The sequence below is a fragment of the Heterodontus francisci genome, chromosome 14 (genome assembly GCF_036365525.1).
Source record: "Heterodontus francisci isolate sHetFra1 chromosome 14, sHetFra1.hap1, whole genome shotgun sequence".
In the NCBI taxonomy this organism is placed as follows: Eukaryota; Metazoa; Chordata; class Chondrichthyes; order Heterodontiformes; family Heterodontidae; genus Heterodontus; species Heterodontus francisci.
In genome coordinates this window covers 98,028,261-98,046,495 of record NC_090384.1, presented here as the reverse complement: position 1 = coordinate 98,046,495, position 18,235 = coordinate 98,028,261, and the positions used below count along the sequence as shown (strand labels likewise).

Genomic DNA, 18,235 nt, shown 5'->3' with positions numbered 1-18,235 from the left:
GGTCTATTCCAACATTTAAGCACCACATGAGCCTCCTCCCACCCTACTTCATCTAACTCTTTAACCTAACCCTCTATTCCTTTCTCCCTCATGTACGTATCTAGCTTCCCCTTAAATCCATCCATGCTATTCGCCTCAACTACTCCTTGTGGTGGTGTGTTAAGAGTTAAGAGTTTGGCTGCGTTTGTTTGATTGTAACAACATGCAAAATGGTAGCCACATGTTTAAGTGACTGGGGAAACTAGCAGAACTGACTATTTATGAATTACCCAAGGGCTTGGGGGTCATGCAACATTTCAGTGTCGATTCAACTTAATTGATTTCGTGTAGTCTACTGCAACTGCCACTGGTGCTGAAAATGGTCAATTAAAGCCTGACCACAGAAGCTCCCCCAGGAGTTGCAGTCCTTTGCAAGAAATAATCTCTGGGGCAAAGAGTTAGTCCCTGAGATATGAAAACAAATTCTTGCGGTAAAACGCAACAACAAAAAATGAGATTCTTGTTAAAAAAACTATTGTTCAAAAAATGTTTCTGTGCTTAAAACAGTTTGAATTAATACGTTTCGCTAATATTCCAGCATAAAGCTGCTTTTTAGCAAAGCCATATGTTTTAGATATCAGAATGAAGTAAAGGGGTATTTGACTTGAATTAAAACTTGAAAACTAATATATGTTCTTCCTTAAAAGAATTATTTAAGTAGTCATGTTTTAAAACATCTGGCTTGGGCTGTGTCAGATGTTATGCTTGGCTATCGTGTGCTATATCTCAAGACAACCTGACATCTGCTCACTGCAGTTTTAATCCACAGACAGCTTTCCCTTCAAGCTTCAGCCTTTTCTGATGTGTTTTTGCAGCGACTAAATGTCAATTGCAGGTCAATTTCATAAAAGCGCAGTCAATAAGAGCATGATTTCTGTATCTCCAGACAGATTCAATGGAACAACTGTTAATGTGGGGATCAGGCGATACTGTTTAAATAATGTTTTCATTAAGAAAATGAATCATGAGATTTTTGTTAGGTGTGATGTATTAAAGGCAGGTAAATGGAGTTGAGGGACAGATTAAGCCAGGAACTAATTGAATGGCTGAACACAACACTTTCTTTTCCATCCCCCCACCCCCCCAAACAAACCAACCCCCCTTGCCACACGGAGCCCGGCCGATTGTCCCCGGCGAGGCCCCAAAAACTTACCTGAGTTCTGGGGCCGTCCTTCACCTGGCTTCCAATGGCTGGGTGTAGTCCCAGCAGTGGCCCCCATTCGCGGTGGTGCTGCTGGGACTAAGTGCTGCTGGCCCACTGATTGGGGCTTCCTGCCTCAAGAAGGTGGAAGTCCCACTCAAGACTAATTAAGGGCCTGGGGAGCGTAAAATGCCGGCATGACTCCCCAGGCCCTGCAGAGGTGGGCTTGCCACCGGCTTTTCGGCTGGTGGGCGGGGTCTCCTGCCAACGTAAAGGTCTGGCCAAAATTTTATAAATTCCTATTTTCCTATTAGTACTTTCATAGTCATATAACTTCTGACACAGACTCAATACAAAAGGCATATGAAGAGGAGCACGTCATAATTTTAATAACCAGATGGTGTGTTGGCCTAATCCAAAATAGGAAGCAAAAGGATCCAAACTGGAATAATGCCTAAATGCTGCCATCATCTTCAAACACATCAATTCATGGCAGCTAATTCAATGACTGAGGGGATCATTCTGAAGAACTAATTTCTATTTTATTTGAGCCCACTGCATCTCTAAAGACATCATCTGAAAATCCCACGTAATTTTAACAAAAACTGTGGTCGTGAAGCACCTGCCTCTGATCCACTTCCAAGATCATGCAAAGGGATGTTACTTAAAAAGACAAATTGCCCTCTAATGCTGCTGGTGTTATCGGTTAGTCACATTCAGTCTGTCCCAATTTCAATGTTTATATCTCTACCTTTAAGGAGGGGGGGGATGGTGGGTGCAGGGGGACCTTCGCAGGTCAGAGGGTTGTGAGGATCTGGTATTGTGACCGGAGTAAATGTCAGGGGAGCAGTCATAAGCACTGATTGGGTCCTTAATATGGGGTCGGGAGCTATGTTTCCTCTATGCTGCAACAAACAAGCAATGTTCCCTTTATGATGCATGCTTGTGTGGCCGTGCAGCATTATTAAAGGGACTACGCAGTGAAACAAACAGGTCTGACAACAAAGAAAAATTAGAGGGAACGTAGGTTGGAAGTAGCAATTGGGTCTGTTAATGTTGGGGGAGCAATGATTGGACCCTTGTGTGGGGGAGCAGCAGGGTGGTTGGGTCCTTTTAATGTAGGGTCGGTAGAGGCACTCTTGATTCTCCCAGCTCCACATTCAGCTAAGTTACACATCTCCCTGGCGAACCGGCGTTCCCTCGGGTTGATTTCCCTAAGTGTAGCCCGTGATGACACTGGGTGCCTTGTTGCATGCCACTGTTGGAGTGGGGGACCTCAAGCAGGCATTAGACCCCCTTATGAGCTTATGTTTCAGGCATTGGTAAAGGACATCTTTTGTTTGTCCTTACCCAAGATGATGGTTGGCATGTTTCCAGCCAAAAGCATGCATGCACTTCTTGCCCTGCTGTTTCGGGGTTTTAGTATGCCATTTAGTGCCTGAAAAATGGGTGCGACATACTCCAATTTCTAGGCCAAAGATTTTTCAATGGCAATCAAGTCCATTTATTCAATCAAATTAGCCTTCAGCTAGCCATTACTTCCAAATTATATTCCATGACTATACTTCAAAAACCATTGGTTGTAAAGCACTTTGGGACATCGTGGGGATGTGAAAGGTTTTTCTTTCTATTTCTAATATTAGTGTTGAAATCATGTTACACGCTGTTAATGACAAATGATCAAAGTCTTTGTCAGTGCAGTGCAATCATTACTGAGAAGTGTAAGTCTTCTGTCTCCATGGAGACTGTCTCAATGGATTAGATGTGGTGACAATCCACTATTACTGGTGTAGGCCCAAGGTGGGGGGAAGGAATTTATCGAGTTACGTGTTTAAGTTGTCCCAGATGTACATGCATATTTGTTTTCTTTTTCATATACTGGATATATTTTCATTTTTGTTCAGTAATGTGGACAGACTAGGCTCATATATGCTTAGTTCTTTCATTGTGGCCGATGGAAAGGAAGTGATATTTGAGCGCAGACACATAGAGTGAGACCGAGGCATCAAGGCACATAAAGGAAACAACAATGGACAATGCATGTACAACCCCAGTCCCAGTCGAGGTGTTCATGTCACTTATATAGAAATATGATTTTGTTCCACAGTTCCACTGGAAAGATACCAAATTTCCTTTGGAACTGCTCAAGAAGCATATTTGTCACAGATTTGAAATGTGAGCTACTACCAAACAGTTACATTTCACTGGATTTCCTGAAAGTAAATGGTGGTCTCAGTATTTTGTCACAAATTGTAGATTTTTACAGCACAGAAAGGAGGCCATATGGCCCATCGTGCCTGTGCTAGCTCTGTGAATAAGCTATCCACTAAGTTCCATTCCTCCCTCCTTTCCCCATCTCTCCTTTTCCTTTACAAATATTAATCCCCTTCCCTTTTAAAAGTTATACAGATTCCACTTCCACCTCTGTTTCTGATAAACTAGTTCATGTCCCAAAGGCCCTTTACTTAAAAGAAAATCCTCCTAATTGCGCCCTTATTTCTATAGAAATGGTCTTAAATGAGTGTCCTCTAGTTACTGACTGACTGTCCAGCGGAAATAGTTTTTTTCTCAATTTACTTTATCATAAATTTTTCATAGAATGTTGACCAAAGTATTCATTTTGCAACATCTATGAACGTATGCTTTTCAGTATTATCTTTCTTAGTTTGTAATGATATTCATTACAGCAATTTTAATTATATTATCATGCTACTGAATCGAGCATAATGGTACTGTAAAATTTGCAGACTCTTATAAAAGTTGAACCTTCATAAACAGCATGAACACTTAAGCCTGTAGCAGGCACAGTATCATGTTGCAACACCATTCTATTTGTAAAATCACTTTTATATAAAAAAAGAAAACAACTTGTGCAAAAGGAGGACTAATCGTCCCTTGCAGTTAAAATTAAAAATAAACATTGGCTTCAGAATGGTCAAAAGTCACAAATAACTCAGGAGCGGAATGTTTTTCTGACAGCTTCAAGAGGAAATGCCAGTAGCGTGTGGAAAAACATTCCCATAAACTCATCACTTTCTGGAACTGGCCAAATACAAATCTTCTGGGTGGATGGTGAAACACTTTGCTGATTATGCCCACAATTGCGGATAAACTGGGGAAGGACCAAGGTCAGTGGAAGATCACACAACAACTAAATTCTAAGACTCAAAGGGCCAATCTCTTCCTAGAATCTGCCATTTCTGTTTGTTTTAATTTACACTAAAATTGTTTTCAAATTTCTTATGGCTCTGTTTCTGGTAGGGCAATTCATGTCCAAACAACCCTGTGCATAAAAAAAACTTCTTTCTAATCTCTCCCCTCTCTCTTCATTTTTTTGTGGATGATCTTAAATTTATGTTTTCTAGTTAGCAACTCACTGACCAATAAAAATAATCATTTCACTATTGAATTTAGCAAAACCCTTCATAACGATGAACCCCCCCTAACAGATCCCCTCTTAATTTTCTCTATTCTAGGAAAAGGACTTCCAACTTTTCTAGCTCTTCTTCATAACTAATCTCTCTCATCTATGGTATCATCATAGTGAATAACTTTTGCACCTTATCCATGGCTGTGACACAATTGGGCTGGCACCCAGAACGGGACACAAGTGCAGCCTAACTAGAGATTTGTAAGTTGCTAATAAGAAGGCCTTTTAAGCTGTAGACCCAGCTAAAGCATATGGTTAGTTTGGGTGGGGTTTCTTGGTATGAAGATACATTTTTAACCACTGTCAACTTTAGAGTTTGCCAGCTTTTTTCTTACGTTGGTAGTTGTCTCAAATGATGTATGGATAGTTAAGAATAAAACACATGGCGTTACCAAAAGGGAATAATCACCTACCATGGCAGCATAACTGCAGAATAATAGTAATGCGCAGAAGAGTCTAATGACATTCTAATTTGTGGTAGATTGCATGCAAATTTGCGAATATATCCTTCCCATGCATGTCACATAGGCATAAAAAATGACGTCTGTGAGTGCTTTACAAGGCTGGAACGCACTTAAGCCATTTAGATGACATCATAAATCACTAAAGGGAACATTTTTAACTGTGCGCTGTGCACGGTGAAATCGTAAATGCATTTATAAATGTGTTTATGATTTCACTGCACATAACGCATCGAAGAAACCCTCTTTATGTAAGTGCAAAACACAAGGGTTTATGAATGTCAACCACACTTGAATGGATGTTACACACCCTTTCACCCCCAGCTATTTTTTTAAAATCACTAAACACAGTATCTGCAGCTTGTCAGCAAGCTTATTCCGTTTGATATTCCCACTGGAGTTCTTATTTCCTGTTACTGACAGTGTTCTTCCAGCCTTGCCAGTGTTCATCATCACCACAGCCATTGACTCTCATCGAGAAAATGTTGCTCATTGTGATGGAAGATAATTTGCTTCTCTTCTGTATGATTGTGACATTAGATTTAAACTGCAGCTCACAGCAAGAGAATGCTTCACCAATCAAAAAAAAATTACATTGGTTTACAATCACAAATTGTAAAGGACAAATCTTGGCCAGCCACATAATACGATAAATAAGGCTTCCTTTGGGGTTAGGAGTTTGGGATTTTATAATTGGCAGGCATTTAAACCATTAATGGCCATAAGTTTCTTGGACATTTGGCCAAATTTCAAATAGGAAATTTGGATTTCAAGGTAATATGTCCCAAATCCCCATATGCTGGAAGCAATCCTGGATAAATATCTCCATTCATGAGGCAACCATAACTCACTTCTACCTTTGCCACTCATGAATTACTTGTGGAGATATTTATTGCATTACCATAACATATTCTACTTAGAACACTTGGGCAGATTTACAACTTCAGTGTTGCAGCCCAGGAATATCAGCTGAAGTTGTTTTTGATGTCACCTTGTCCTTGAGATGCCGTATTTATGGATATATCATTTTTATTTTTATTGGTGATTCCCCAAAGAAGTGTTATAATTTACATTCAATGTTTTTTGCGAGGAATTTGTGGGGGTGGGGTGCAGGGGATTGTTAATGCTAAGTGGAGTGCCAGAAATTGTTTTTTTGGGATCCCTACTGTTTCCAATTTCTAACTGGAAATAAACTGGTAAAATTCAGAGATGGTACTAGATTAGGAAGCAGGCTGGGATCTTCAAAATGGGCCAGACAAAATGTGTAAATGGCAGAGCAAGTTTAATATAGACTAGTGCCTATAGGAAAACTGAATGAGTCGTCTAAGCACTCTGTGAATGATATCGAAATAGTTAAGGGTAAAGTTGAAAGAGATGTTGGGATGTTTGAAGGCTTGATGCAGCACAGTGGCGCAGTGGTTAGCACTGTAGTCTCACAGCTCCAGCAACCTGGGTTCAGTTCTGGGTACTACCTGTGCAGAGTTTGCAAGTTCTCCGTGTGGATTTCCACCAGGTGCTCTGGTTTCCTCCCACAGCCAAAGGCTTGCAGGTTGATAGGTAAATTGGCCATTGTAAATTGCCCCTAGTGTACCTAGGTGGTAGGAGAATTGAGGGAAGGTGGGGATGTGGTAGGGAATATGGGATTAATGTAGGATTAGTGTAAATGGATGGTTGATAGTTGGCACAGACTCGGTGGGCCGAAGGGCTATTTCAGTGCTGTATCTCTCAATGACTCTATCTCCAATCAATGTGGAAGAGCAAAGCAAACAAAATATGGAATGTAGAGTACAAATCAGGGGAAGTCACATTCAAACTGTACTGTGCCTTGGTCAGAACTGAATATTGAATAAAAAGAATTATGTTTATATACTGCTTTTCACAAGCTCAGGATGTCCTAAAGTGCTTTACAGGAAACACAGAAGCCAATTGCACACAGCAAGCTCCCACAAACAGCAATGTTGTAATGACCCGATCATCTGTTTTGCAGTGATGTTCATTGCAGGATAAATATTGGCCACTGGGAAAAACTCCTATGCAGTTCTTCAGAATAGTGCCATGTGAACTTCCACATTCACCTGAGAGAGCAGATGGAACTTTGGTTTAACATCTTATCCAACAGTGCAGGAATCCCTTAGTACTGCCCTAAAGTGTCAGCCTAGATTTCGTGCTTGCATGCAAGTCACTGGTGTTGGACCTGAACCCACAATCTTCTGACTGAAAAGTGAGGGTGCGTTAACCAAGCCATGGCTAACACTGAGGCTAAATCTGGCCAGTGAGAGGCAGGGGAGTCATCAAATTGGTGCAGCAATGAGTCCGCGGACTGATCCCTAGCTCCAGAGGACTGGTTCATGAAGACCGATTGGACAAACTTGGCTTGAGCCTCTAAAGGAGGCAAAGGAGAGGTGACCTAGAATGACATTAATTGACATAGAAAGGTAGATGCAGAACACTTCTTTTATCTATATTGTGACCGTAGGGATGCAGGTTCCAACTAGTAAAAGGAAAATTTAGGACTGATATTAGGAAATGCTTCTTCACCCAATGGGAGTCAATGCTGACCTTTGGACTTGCAACCAGCAGAGAGTTTAGCTGTTCGCTCATACCTGCAGTGAAAAGGCAGCCACAAATGTGAGCTCCTGGCCTCCTTCACATTGAGCAAGCGAACGTCCGCTCAGGTGGGTTAGGCAGAAGATCCACCTACACACTCCCCAATCATAGCTTAAAGAGCCAGTTGGAATGGGATGTAACCAAGTACCATCCCAAGTTACTGGCTCCATCTTCTCCCGCCTCCAGGCTTTCGGTCCTCTCCAGCCCCCAGAATTTCAGGGACCCGCTGAGTCAAATGGATTTTTGGTGTATTTATCTCATGTGATCTACCCAAGCATTTAATTCAATGCATTTTCACTGCCAGTAAATGATAAGAATCGGCTCAATATACTAACGCCACGCTGCCAATACCTGTGTGTTTCCTGCTGTGCATCTGCAGGTGGGAGAGCTTGAAATAGCGTTTATTACACCCAGGGTAGGGACACATGAACGGACGCTTTTCGTTGGCTTCTGTGTTTGCTCTGACAATGGTGGGGGCCACCCCCGGGACCCTCCGAACATCCTGAAACAATAAACATGCACCAAGATTACACCAGCATTGATGAGGCTGTCAATTTTTCACCCCATCTTTATTCTTGACTAAAATCAATAATGGTATAATTTTGCATTGTAACATACATATTATCATAGAATTCCAGAGCTAGCTTCTATTTCTGTCTATTATAGTTGATGTAAAGATTCAGTAGGGATGTGACTAATCTCTTTGCACAGCTCAAAGGCATTTGGGATCCTGGGCTTTATAAATAGAGGCATAGAGTACAAAAGCAAGGAAGCTGTGATGAACATTTATAAAGCTCTGGTTTAGCCTCAACTGGAATATTGTGTCCAATTCCAGGCACCACACTTTAAGAAGGCTGTGAAGGTGCAGAAAAGATTGACAGGAATGTTCCAGGGATGAGGAATTTCAGTTACGTGGATAGATTGGAGAAGTTGGGACTGTTTTCCTTAGGGAAGAGAGGTTGAGAGGAGATTTGATAGAGGTGTTCAAAATCATGAGGGGTCTAGACTGAGTAGATAGGGAGAAGCTGTTCCCATTGGTGGAAGGATCCAGAACCAGAGGACACCAATTTAAGGTGATTTGGCAAAAGAAGCAAAGGTGACATGAGGAAAAACTTTTTTTACGCAGCAAGTGGTTAGGATCTAGAATGCAGTGCACGAGAGTGTGGTGGAGGCAGATTCAATCGTAGCTTTCAAAAGGGAATTGGATAATTATCTGAAGAGAAAAGATATGCAGGGCTACGGGGATAGGGTGGGGGAGTGGGACCAGATGAGGTGCTCTTGCAGAGAGCCAGCATGGACTCAACAGATCAAATGGCCTCCTTCTGTGCTGTAACCATTCTATGATTCTCAGAAGGAGGCCATTTGGCCCATCCTACCTGTGCAGGCTCTTTGAAAACGTTATCCAATTAGTCCCACTTGCCCTGCTCTTTCCCCATAGCACTACAACCTTTTCCTTTCAACTATATATTCAATTCCCATTTGGAAGTTATTATTGAATCTGCTTCCACCGCCCTTTCAGGCAGTGCGTTCCAGATCACAACAACTCACTGCGTAAAAATACTTTTCCTCACCTCTCCTCTGGTTGCCGATAATCCTAAATCTCTGTCCTCTGGTTATCAACCCTTCTGCCAGTGAAAACAGTTTCTCCTTATTTACTCCATCAAAATCCTTCATGATTTTGAACACCTCTATCAAACCACCACCACCCCCACACCCAGCACCACCACCACCCCTCTCAATCTTCTCTGCTGTAAGGAGAACAATCCCAGCTTCTAGAACAAGAGGTCATAGTTTTAGGCTATGTGGTAGCAGATTTAAAACAGAAATGAGGAGAAATTACTTCTCTCAAAGGGTCGTGAGTCTGTGGAATTCACCACCCCAGAGTGTGGTGGATGCCGGGACATTGAGTAAATTTAAGGAGGAGATAGACAGATTTTTAATTAGTAAAGGGTTGAAGGGTTATGGAGAACGGGCAGGAAAGTGGAGTTGAGACCGAGATGAGACCAGCCATGATTCTATTGAATGGCGGAGCAGGCTCGAGGGGCTGAATTGCCTACTCCTGCTCCTAGTTCTTATGTTCTGTGTTCTGATGTTCTCTGGTCTCTCACATAATTGAGGTCCATTTCTGCAGGTTTATGAATAGCTACATATACAAGAAGTTTTGAGACCTCTCTGTTTTTATGCCTCTTTTGTGTTGCCATAATTTTAGTAATACCTTTGTGACATTTGTAATGCCTGGAGGTAAAATCTAAAGTGTAACAATGCTTCTATTCATTTAAATAGGCCCCTAATACTAGTAATGCTGTAACATAACTTACCCAGGTCTGCCTACCATTTGGGTTTGTTTGAACAAACAAAAGGCCCACCATTTACTTCGACTAACTGAGCAAGGCCCTGGGAAATTCACTGGTTTGCTGGTCGATTGAGAGTGATAAGAGAGCTTCACTACATACAGAACTTGCATAACTCAAACTCAAACAAGGCATAAAGGGATATGGAATTAATGCAGGCAGGTGGGATTAGTATAGATAGGCATTATGGTCGGCATGGACGCGGTGGGCTGAATGGCCTGTTTCTATGCTGTATAACTCTATGACTCTATGTCAACTTTCCGAGACCAAGACACCTACCTTCACCTTTGGTTGGAAAGTAGCACATTGCATGGGAGGTCATAAAGAGAAGGGCAAGGACAGACGAAGAAGCCTTTTGTTTACTGTTGGCAAAACTACTTAAAAACATAGAAACAAAGAAAATTCATGGCATAGAAGCAAGCTATTCGGCCCATCATGTCCATGCCAGCCAAAAAACAGCCACCCAGTCTAATCCCACCTTCCAGCTCCTGGTCTGCAGTGCTGGAGGTTACAGCACCTCTAGTGTATATCCAATATTTTTTAAATGTGTTGAGAGTTTCTGCCTTTACCACCCTTTCAGGCAGTGAGTTCTCTGGGTGAAAAAATGACTCCTCAACTCCTCTCCAATCCTTCGGCCACTTTAAATCTATGCCCCCTGGTTATTGCCCTCTCTGCTAATGGAGGCAGATCCTTCCTATCCAATCTATCTCAGCCCCTCAAAATTTTATACACCTCAATTAAATCTCTCTGTTGCAAAGAAAACAAAGAAAACTGTGTCTGTTTTAAAGAAGAATGCAACTTAAAGGAGAATGCAACTCTACAAGAAGTTATTACCTTGCAGGTTCATAACCTCTATGTCACTAGTTCATGAAGTGCTGTTAAAATATTCATATTCATAGACCTCATCTGTGTGGCCTGATACACCATCTATTTGGAAAAGCGTAGAAGGCAACTGTATACGGTCAGTGGGGTCAAAGTGTTTGTATTTTCAGTTTCTACTGAAAGAAATGGTGTCTCAGATCGAAGTTTGTTATAGAGAGAGGGTATTAATCATAATCTCCCTGTGAGAAAGGAAACCATAAATAACATGTTTTTCAGTGGGTGTGCTATATAAAGAGCAACATTTCACTGATAAGATAATATAATGATTAATATCAGGAATGGAGTACAACAAATGCAGATAAAGTCAGTACTGATTGAAATTATTTTGCCAATTTCTCAAAAAATATGCAGCAGACTCGGCTGATAGGTGTAAATCTTAAAATTGCTGCCACCTTGATTGGTTTTCGGTCTGTGTGTTAAGCAAATGATAGAATGAGTGTCAAATCCACATTTTTTAAAAATCTGTTGAAACGAAACAGAATCTCATTTCTCCTGCTCCTGTGGTATTGAGATAGTCTCAAATTAGAACCATCTGTGTGTATGAGTGGTCCTTGTAGTCCAATCTAGTTTCATACTGCCCACAATCAGCTTTCCCAGGGTCAGGTGCAAAGGTTTTACTTTCTTGGAAGACAGCAACAGACGTGCGGAAAAATACAATATCAGCATTACTCACCTGAAGCCCTCTGAACACCCCGTGCGTGTGTATTCTGTACTGCGTGCTGCAGCTGTACAACATTGGAGCATTGTGATTGTCAGTCTCGTATCCTGCCGCATGGCTGTAAGGTCAGCGAAAACAGGACAACTGTCAATATTCCATATTTCCATTTGCTAGACTTTGCGTTTAACAGCATGCTGATATTTACGACCTTAACAACTGAACGTACGACAGTGAAAAAAAAAGACTTGAATTTATACTTCAGGACATCCGAAAGCACTTTTCGGACAATAAAGTAGATTTTTTTGAGGTGTAGTCACCATTGTTCTGTAGGGAAATACAGCAGCCAATTGGCACACAGCAAGCTCCCACAAACAGCAATGATAATGACCACATAATCTGTTTTAGAGATGGTTGAGGGATAAATATTGGCCAGAACACCGGGGAGAGTATCCCTACTCTTCGAATAGTGCTGTGGGATTTTTTATGTCAGTGCAGCACTCAAGATTTTAGAAAAAATACAGAAATCCAGAAGATGCTAGTCCATAAAACATTAGATTAATTGCATTTGATTTCATTACTTGCTCACCATGAGATTTGAGCTCCCAATACTCTGGGTTACTATCTCAGTACCATAGGCACTACAATATACCCAAGTAATTTTTAATTTTGAGAATATGAAGGATTATTCGCAACGAGTGCACGACTTATTAAAAATCCTTTAAGAGGTCCATCTGGCCTTAGATGTCACTTGTGGCTCCGTGGGTTCCATCCCACTTCAGTAACTTGAGTGCCAAATCTAGACTGGCATTTCAGTGCTGTCTTTTGGATGAGATGTTAAATTAAGGCACTATCGCCCCTCTCAGGTAGATGTAAAAGATTCCATGGCACTATTTCAAAGAAGAGCAGAGAGTTCTCCCTGGTGTCTTGGCCAATATTTATCCCTCAACCAACATTAAGGAAACATATTATCTGGTCATTATCACATTGCCATTTTGTGGGAGCTTGCTGTGTGCAAATTGGTTGCTGCATTTCCTACAACAGTGATTGAACATCAAATAAGTACATCAATGGCTGTAAAGCACATTGGAACATCCTGAGGTCATGAAAGAGGCTATCTAAATGCAAGTCTTGCTTCAATCCTTCTATTTGTGGAGAGTGCCTTTTTTCTCTGGCATTTTTTTTTGTGCATCTGTCCAATTTGTGATGGGAACATCAAATCTTTGGACTACCTTTTAGCAGAAGGAATGGGTGCACAAAAGGAAAGGGACTGCTTTAATACAAAAGCTCCTTAGTCATGTATTCTTCAGCATTTCTTTCTTACTTGATTGTTCTCCAAGCTGAGGGAGTTGGGGGTGTGGTTACGGGGCAGGGTGAGCAGGCAGTGGAATACTACCAGGTCAAGCATAGCATGAGCAGACGCAGCATAAAGTATGAACTCCACAGTGGGTTAGATTTCCTCTGGGAGCTGTGTAAAGAACAGGTTAAGGATATTGTTGTACATAACACACAAAGGAAACTCATGGGGCCATCAACGTTCCAAAAATGGGAAGCTTGGAACTTATACAACAATTCAGTCCTTTTTCAGTATAGCAGACCTGACAATCTTTTCCATTGGCGAAGATACATAATTTATGTTGGATTAACCTGTCACACCTAATGAATCACAGCAACGATCAAAACTGCTGAAAACAACCGTTTTACAAAGTATGGAAAATTGACTGCAAGCACTTTGAAAAGCCATAGGAACTGAAGACGTTAACAATAAATAGCATTTTTATTTTACTGAGAGGGCAAGTCTGACACGTGAAAACAGCTGTTTCCAAGCCAGCAGTTTGCAACCACTGTATAGGTTCAGGCATTTAAGCAGCAACATTCACAGATATGCAGCTTGCACCACCCTCTAAATCTATTGCTGTCAAAATCACTCCAGGCTCTGTATCATACATTAAAATTGAACGTGAGTTATAATCAGCTATTGATTCTAATCCCCAAGGATTTTTAAATATGAATTAAATGATGAGCTGTCACAGAGCTTCATCCATCTATTTATGTGTGTAATATAATCTGTCTGGAATAATTTTCTTTCTTTGAAAGTAGTAACGTTACCATGATATAAGTATATTAATCACTCCTTTGACCATTTACAGGTATACAATCAATGTCAGGTTTACTGAGCCTTGGTAGTTTCACAAGCTAGATCATAGAATCTTACATTACAGAAAGAGGCCATTTGGCCCTTTGTGTCTGTGCTGGCTCTTTGAAAGAGCTATCCAATTAGTGCCACATCCCTGTTCTTTCCCTGTCGCCCTGCAAATTTATCCCTTCAAATATATCGCCAATTCCACATCATAACAACTTGCTGCATACGATAAATTCTCCTCATTTACTGCCTATTATCTTAGGTCAGTGTCCTCTGGCCACTGAATCTCCTGGCAGTGGAAACAGTTTCTCGTTGTCTACCCTATCGAAACCCCTCGTCATTTTGAACTCCGGAAGAAAAGCTCCAATTTTAACTTAGAATGAGCAGTGAGCGAGGCATGGTCGATTTGATGCTCTCTCCTATCTCAATGACAGGAGGCCCAGGCCATTTTAACTGCTGGGCCTCATTTAAATAGAACAGGCCTGACTCCTGCCCAAAACCTGGTGCCAATGGCTTCAGAGTGTCTGGTGTGAGTTGGGGAGCATGGCATAGAGGGAATAGTGCCCAACTGGTGCAGTATGTTAAGGAGGGCATGGGGTAGGAGGGGTGTTATAGGCAACTATAGGAAGACCGAGGCAGGAGAGGCCCAAGGATTGCTTGCAGGCCCGTAGAAGAACTCCTGCTCCTCCTGCATCCTCTCGAGGAAACCGTTAAGGAAATGAAATAATTTTCACCTTCTTCGGCCCTCTTCTCCCTCTCTCAGTGCCAGGTTTCCCGATGGTGAGATTGGCAGCAGTTAAAATGCCTTATAACTCCTTGCACCTGATGAAGGTGGAGTTGGGGGGCGGGGGTTAAAATATCAGCAATGTGATATTCACGCTGCACACTGTGTCATTTTAACAGACATGCTATGGCAGCATGTTAGGCCTGCGCTCCAGGCAGGCAAGGGCATTTTTGACATTCAATAGTTGGGGGATGATGATCTCATTCAGACGCAACTGTTTTGAGAAATGACCCAGTAATAAATGTGTAAAGGCCGTTCCATCTTTTGGGCTGTAGGACTGTTGATAATTAGAGAACCAGATGATCTTTTAGGTCTAGCCAAACTGATGTACAAATATGCTGTGGAGGCAAAGTATTTTGCAATAGATTGTGTGAATTTAGGGACAATTACTGTAAGGAGCTGGAGGAAAGATATTTCATGATTTGTAAAAGAGCACCAGTATAAGGCAGGAATAATACAGTAACATAGTAGCACAGGACCAATATGGAGATTGCGTAAGTGGTATCTATTATAAAACTATGCAAATAACTCTGTACTGTCACAGAGTAATGTTCAAAAGGATATTGCAAGGAACACAGCAAGTCAAAATGGCACAGATATCACCAGCATATGTTAGAGGAAAAACCACCATATCCCCATCAGCAATGTTGTCAAACCCCAAATGCAAATCTTGTAATAATAGAAGGGCAATGGTTGAAACAGGTAGTGGACCCTCCAAGGAACAACCTTTAACTGAATATCAAGTGAGAATTGCAGAATTAAGAGGCAGTCAGGCTTTCGGATGTTTGGTCCAAGGAGATTTGTGCACAGACCATCTGGAACATACCATGCTAAAACATAAAATTTACAGCACAAAAACAAGCCATTCAGCCTAACTGGTCGAAGCTGCTATTTATGCTCCACATGAGCCTCCTCCCACCCTACATTATCTAACCCTATAGCTTAACCCTGTATTCCTTTCTCTCTCATGTGTTTATTTAGCTTCCCTTAGATACTATTTGTCTTGACTGTTCCATGTGATAGCCCTATCTGCCCTTGCAATGGGTGTAAAAGATCACTGTTTGAAGAAAGGTAAGACATGGAGATTAAAATATAACCTTGAACCAACACCTAAAACAGATTATCTGCTTATTCCCCCATTGCTGATGTGGGAGCTTGCTGTGTACAAATTGGTGGCCATGTTTCCATCACAACACTGACTACACTTCGAAAAGTACTTCCTTTCCTGTAAAGTTCTTGTTTTTATATGTCTGATGCATTCAGGTGCATCTTTCCCCCTGTATATTTTTGTGTAGATCTTTGGTCTCGTATGTTGCGTTGCCTGCTAAAGTTCAAAGATGACAGAGCTAATTTTCCGAACCTACATTCCCGCCAGGAGCCCAGGACATTGGCGGATGCTCTCCATAATTTCAATCCATACAATTTTTCCCAATATAATTTTGTAGGCTGGGTGCGCGTATGTGGAAAATCAGTCCCAAGATGTAAAGCTAGCTTTTCATTGGGCACAGCTTACTTGGTCACATCATGTTACACGTTTAAAACTGGTCATCTTGTTCCATCTTCTGACAACATGCACAATTACCAGAGAGATCACCCTGTGACAAAAGGGGATCCAAAAAAAAACAGCAAATGCACAATTTTCAAATAGAATAAGTTGATAAAGCCGGTGGCACCAAGTGATTCATTTGAAACAACTTGCATTTATATAGCGCCTTTAAGGGGGTGAATCATCCCATGGCGCTTCAAGGCAATATCTAACAAAATTTGATGCTGAGTCACTTTGGGAGATCTTAGGACAGATGACCACAAGCTTGGTCAAAGAGGTAGGTTTTAAGCAGAAACCTAAAGGAGAAGAGAGAGATAGGAAAGCGGAGAGGTTTAGGGAGGAAATTCCAAAGCTTAGGACCTAGGCAGCTGAAGGCACAGCCGCCTAAGCTGGAGCAATTAAAATTAGGGATGCGCAAGAGGGCAGAATTGGAGGAGCGCAGAGAGGAGGGTTGTGGGGCTGGAGGAGATTACAGAGCTAGGAAGGGGAGAGGCCATGTTGGAGAGGCCATGGGTGGCACAGTGGTGCGGTGGTTAGCACCGCAGCCTCACAGCTCCAGCGACCTGGGTTTGATTCTGGGTACTGCCTCTGCAGAGTTTGCAAGTTCTCCCTGTGACCACGTGGGTTTCTGCTGGGTGCTCCGGTTTCCCCCCACAGCCAAAAGGCTTGCAGGTTGATAGGTAAATTGGCCATTATAAATTTCCCCTAGTGTAGGTAGGTGGTAGGAGAATGGCGGGATGTAGTAGGGAATATACGATTAGTATAAATGGGTGGTTGTTGGTCAGCACAGACTCAGTAGGCCGAAGGGCCTGTTTCAGTGCTGTATCTATCTATGATAAAAGCAAAATACTGCGGATGCTGGAAATCTGAAACAAAAACAAGAAATGCTGGAATCACTCAGCAGGTCTGGCAGCATCTGTGGAAAGAGAAGCAGAGTTAACGTTTCGGGTCAGTGACCCTTCTTCGGAACTGACAAATATTAGAAAAGTCACAGATTATAAACAAGTGAGGTGGGGGTGGGGCAAGAGATAACAAAGGAGAAGGTGCAGATTGGACCAGGCCACATAGCTGACCAAAAGGTCACGGAGCAAAGGCAAACAATATGTTAATGGTGTGTTGAAAGACAAAGCATTAGTACAGATTAGGTGTGAATACACTGAATATTGAACAGCAGCAAGTGCAAACCTGAAGAAAAACAACCTGAAAAAAACAGTGGGTAAGCAAACTGAACAAACTAAGATGAAATGAAATAAATGCAAAAAAAGATTGTAAAAAATGTAAGAAGGAATGTAAAAATGTTTTTTTCAGGTTGTTTTTCTTCAGGTTTGCACTTGCTGCTGTTCAATATTCAGTGTATTCACACCTAATCTGTACTAATGCTTTGTCTTTCAACACACCATTAACATATTGTTTGCCTTTGCTCCGTGACCTTTTGGTCAGCTATGTGGCCTGGTCCAATCTGCACCTTCTCCTTTGTTATCTCTTGCCCCACCCCCACCTCACTTGTTTATAATCTGTGACTTTTCTAATATTTGTCAGTTCCGAAGAAAGGTCACTGACCCGAAACGTTAACTCTGCTTCTCTTTCCACAGATGCTGCCAGACCTGCTGAGTGAATCCAGCATTTCTTGTTTCTGTATCTATCTATGACTTGAACACAAGAATGAGAATTTTAAGATTGAGGCTTTGCTAGACCAGGAGCCAATGCAGGTCAACAAGCACAGGGTGAGAGCACGGGACTTGGGATGAGTTAGGAAAAGAGCGGCAGAGTTTTGTATTAATCAGTAATATCTTCTTGCAAAAGAACCTTTCTAACATATCTATTTTTATCAATTCATGGATGTGGGCATCGCTACCAAGACCAGCATTCATTGCCCAACCCTATACAACAGAGTGGCTTGCTAGGCCAATTCAGCCATTCAGAGGGCAGTTAAAAGCTGCTCTAGGTCTGAAGTCACATTTAGGCCAGACCAGGTAAGGACAGCAGATTTCTGTCCCTGAAGATGGGTTTTTTGACAACCTGGTACTTTCATGGTTACCATTACTGATACAATTTAATTAGTTATTTAATTAACAAAATTTAATTTCGTCAGCTGCTGTGGGAGGATTTCAATTCTTGTCTCTGGATCATTAGTCTAGGCCTCTGGATTATTGGTCCAGTAACATAATCACGATGCTTCTGTAGCCCCTAAACCTT

The 18,235-nt window shown here is 41.7% G+C and overlaps 1 protein-coding gene across 4 annotated transcripts in view; it reads right to left on the bottom strand.

Moving 5' to 3' along the window:
- The window catches only part of LOC137377175 (Wilms tumor protein homolog), a 60,616-nt gene that overhangs the window by 11,051 nt on the left and 31,330 nt on the right, over positions 1-18,235 (bottom strand). For all 4 annotated transcript variants that reach the window (XM_068046591.1, XM_068046594.1, XM_068046595.1 and 1 more), the window contains exons 4-5: positions 11,585-11,687; positions 8,030-8,180 (exon numbers count right to left, since the gene is read on the bottom strand). In XM_068046591.1, coding sequence (XP_067902692.1) covers positions 8,030-8,180; positions 11,585-11,687 — 254 coding nt within the window. The remainder of the gene's footprint in view (positions 1-8,029; positions 8,181-11,584; positions 11,688-18,235) is intronic.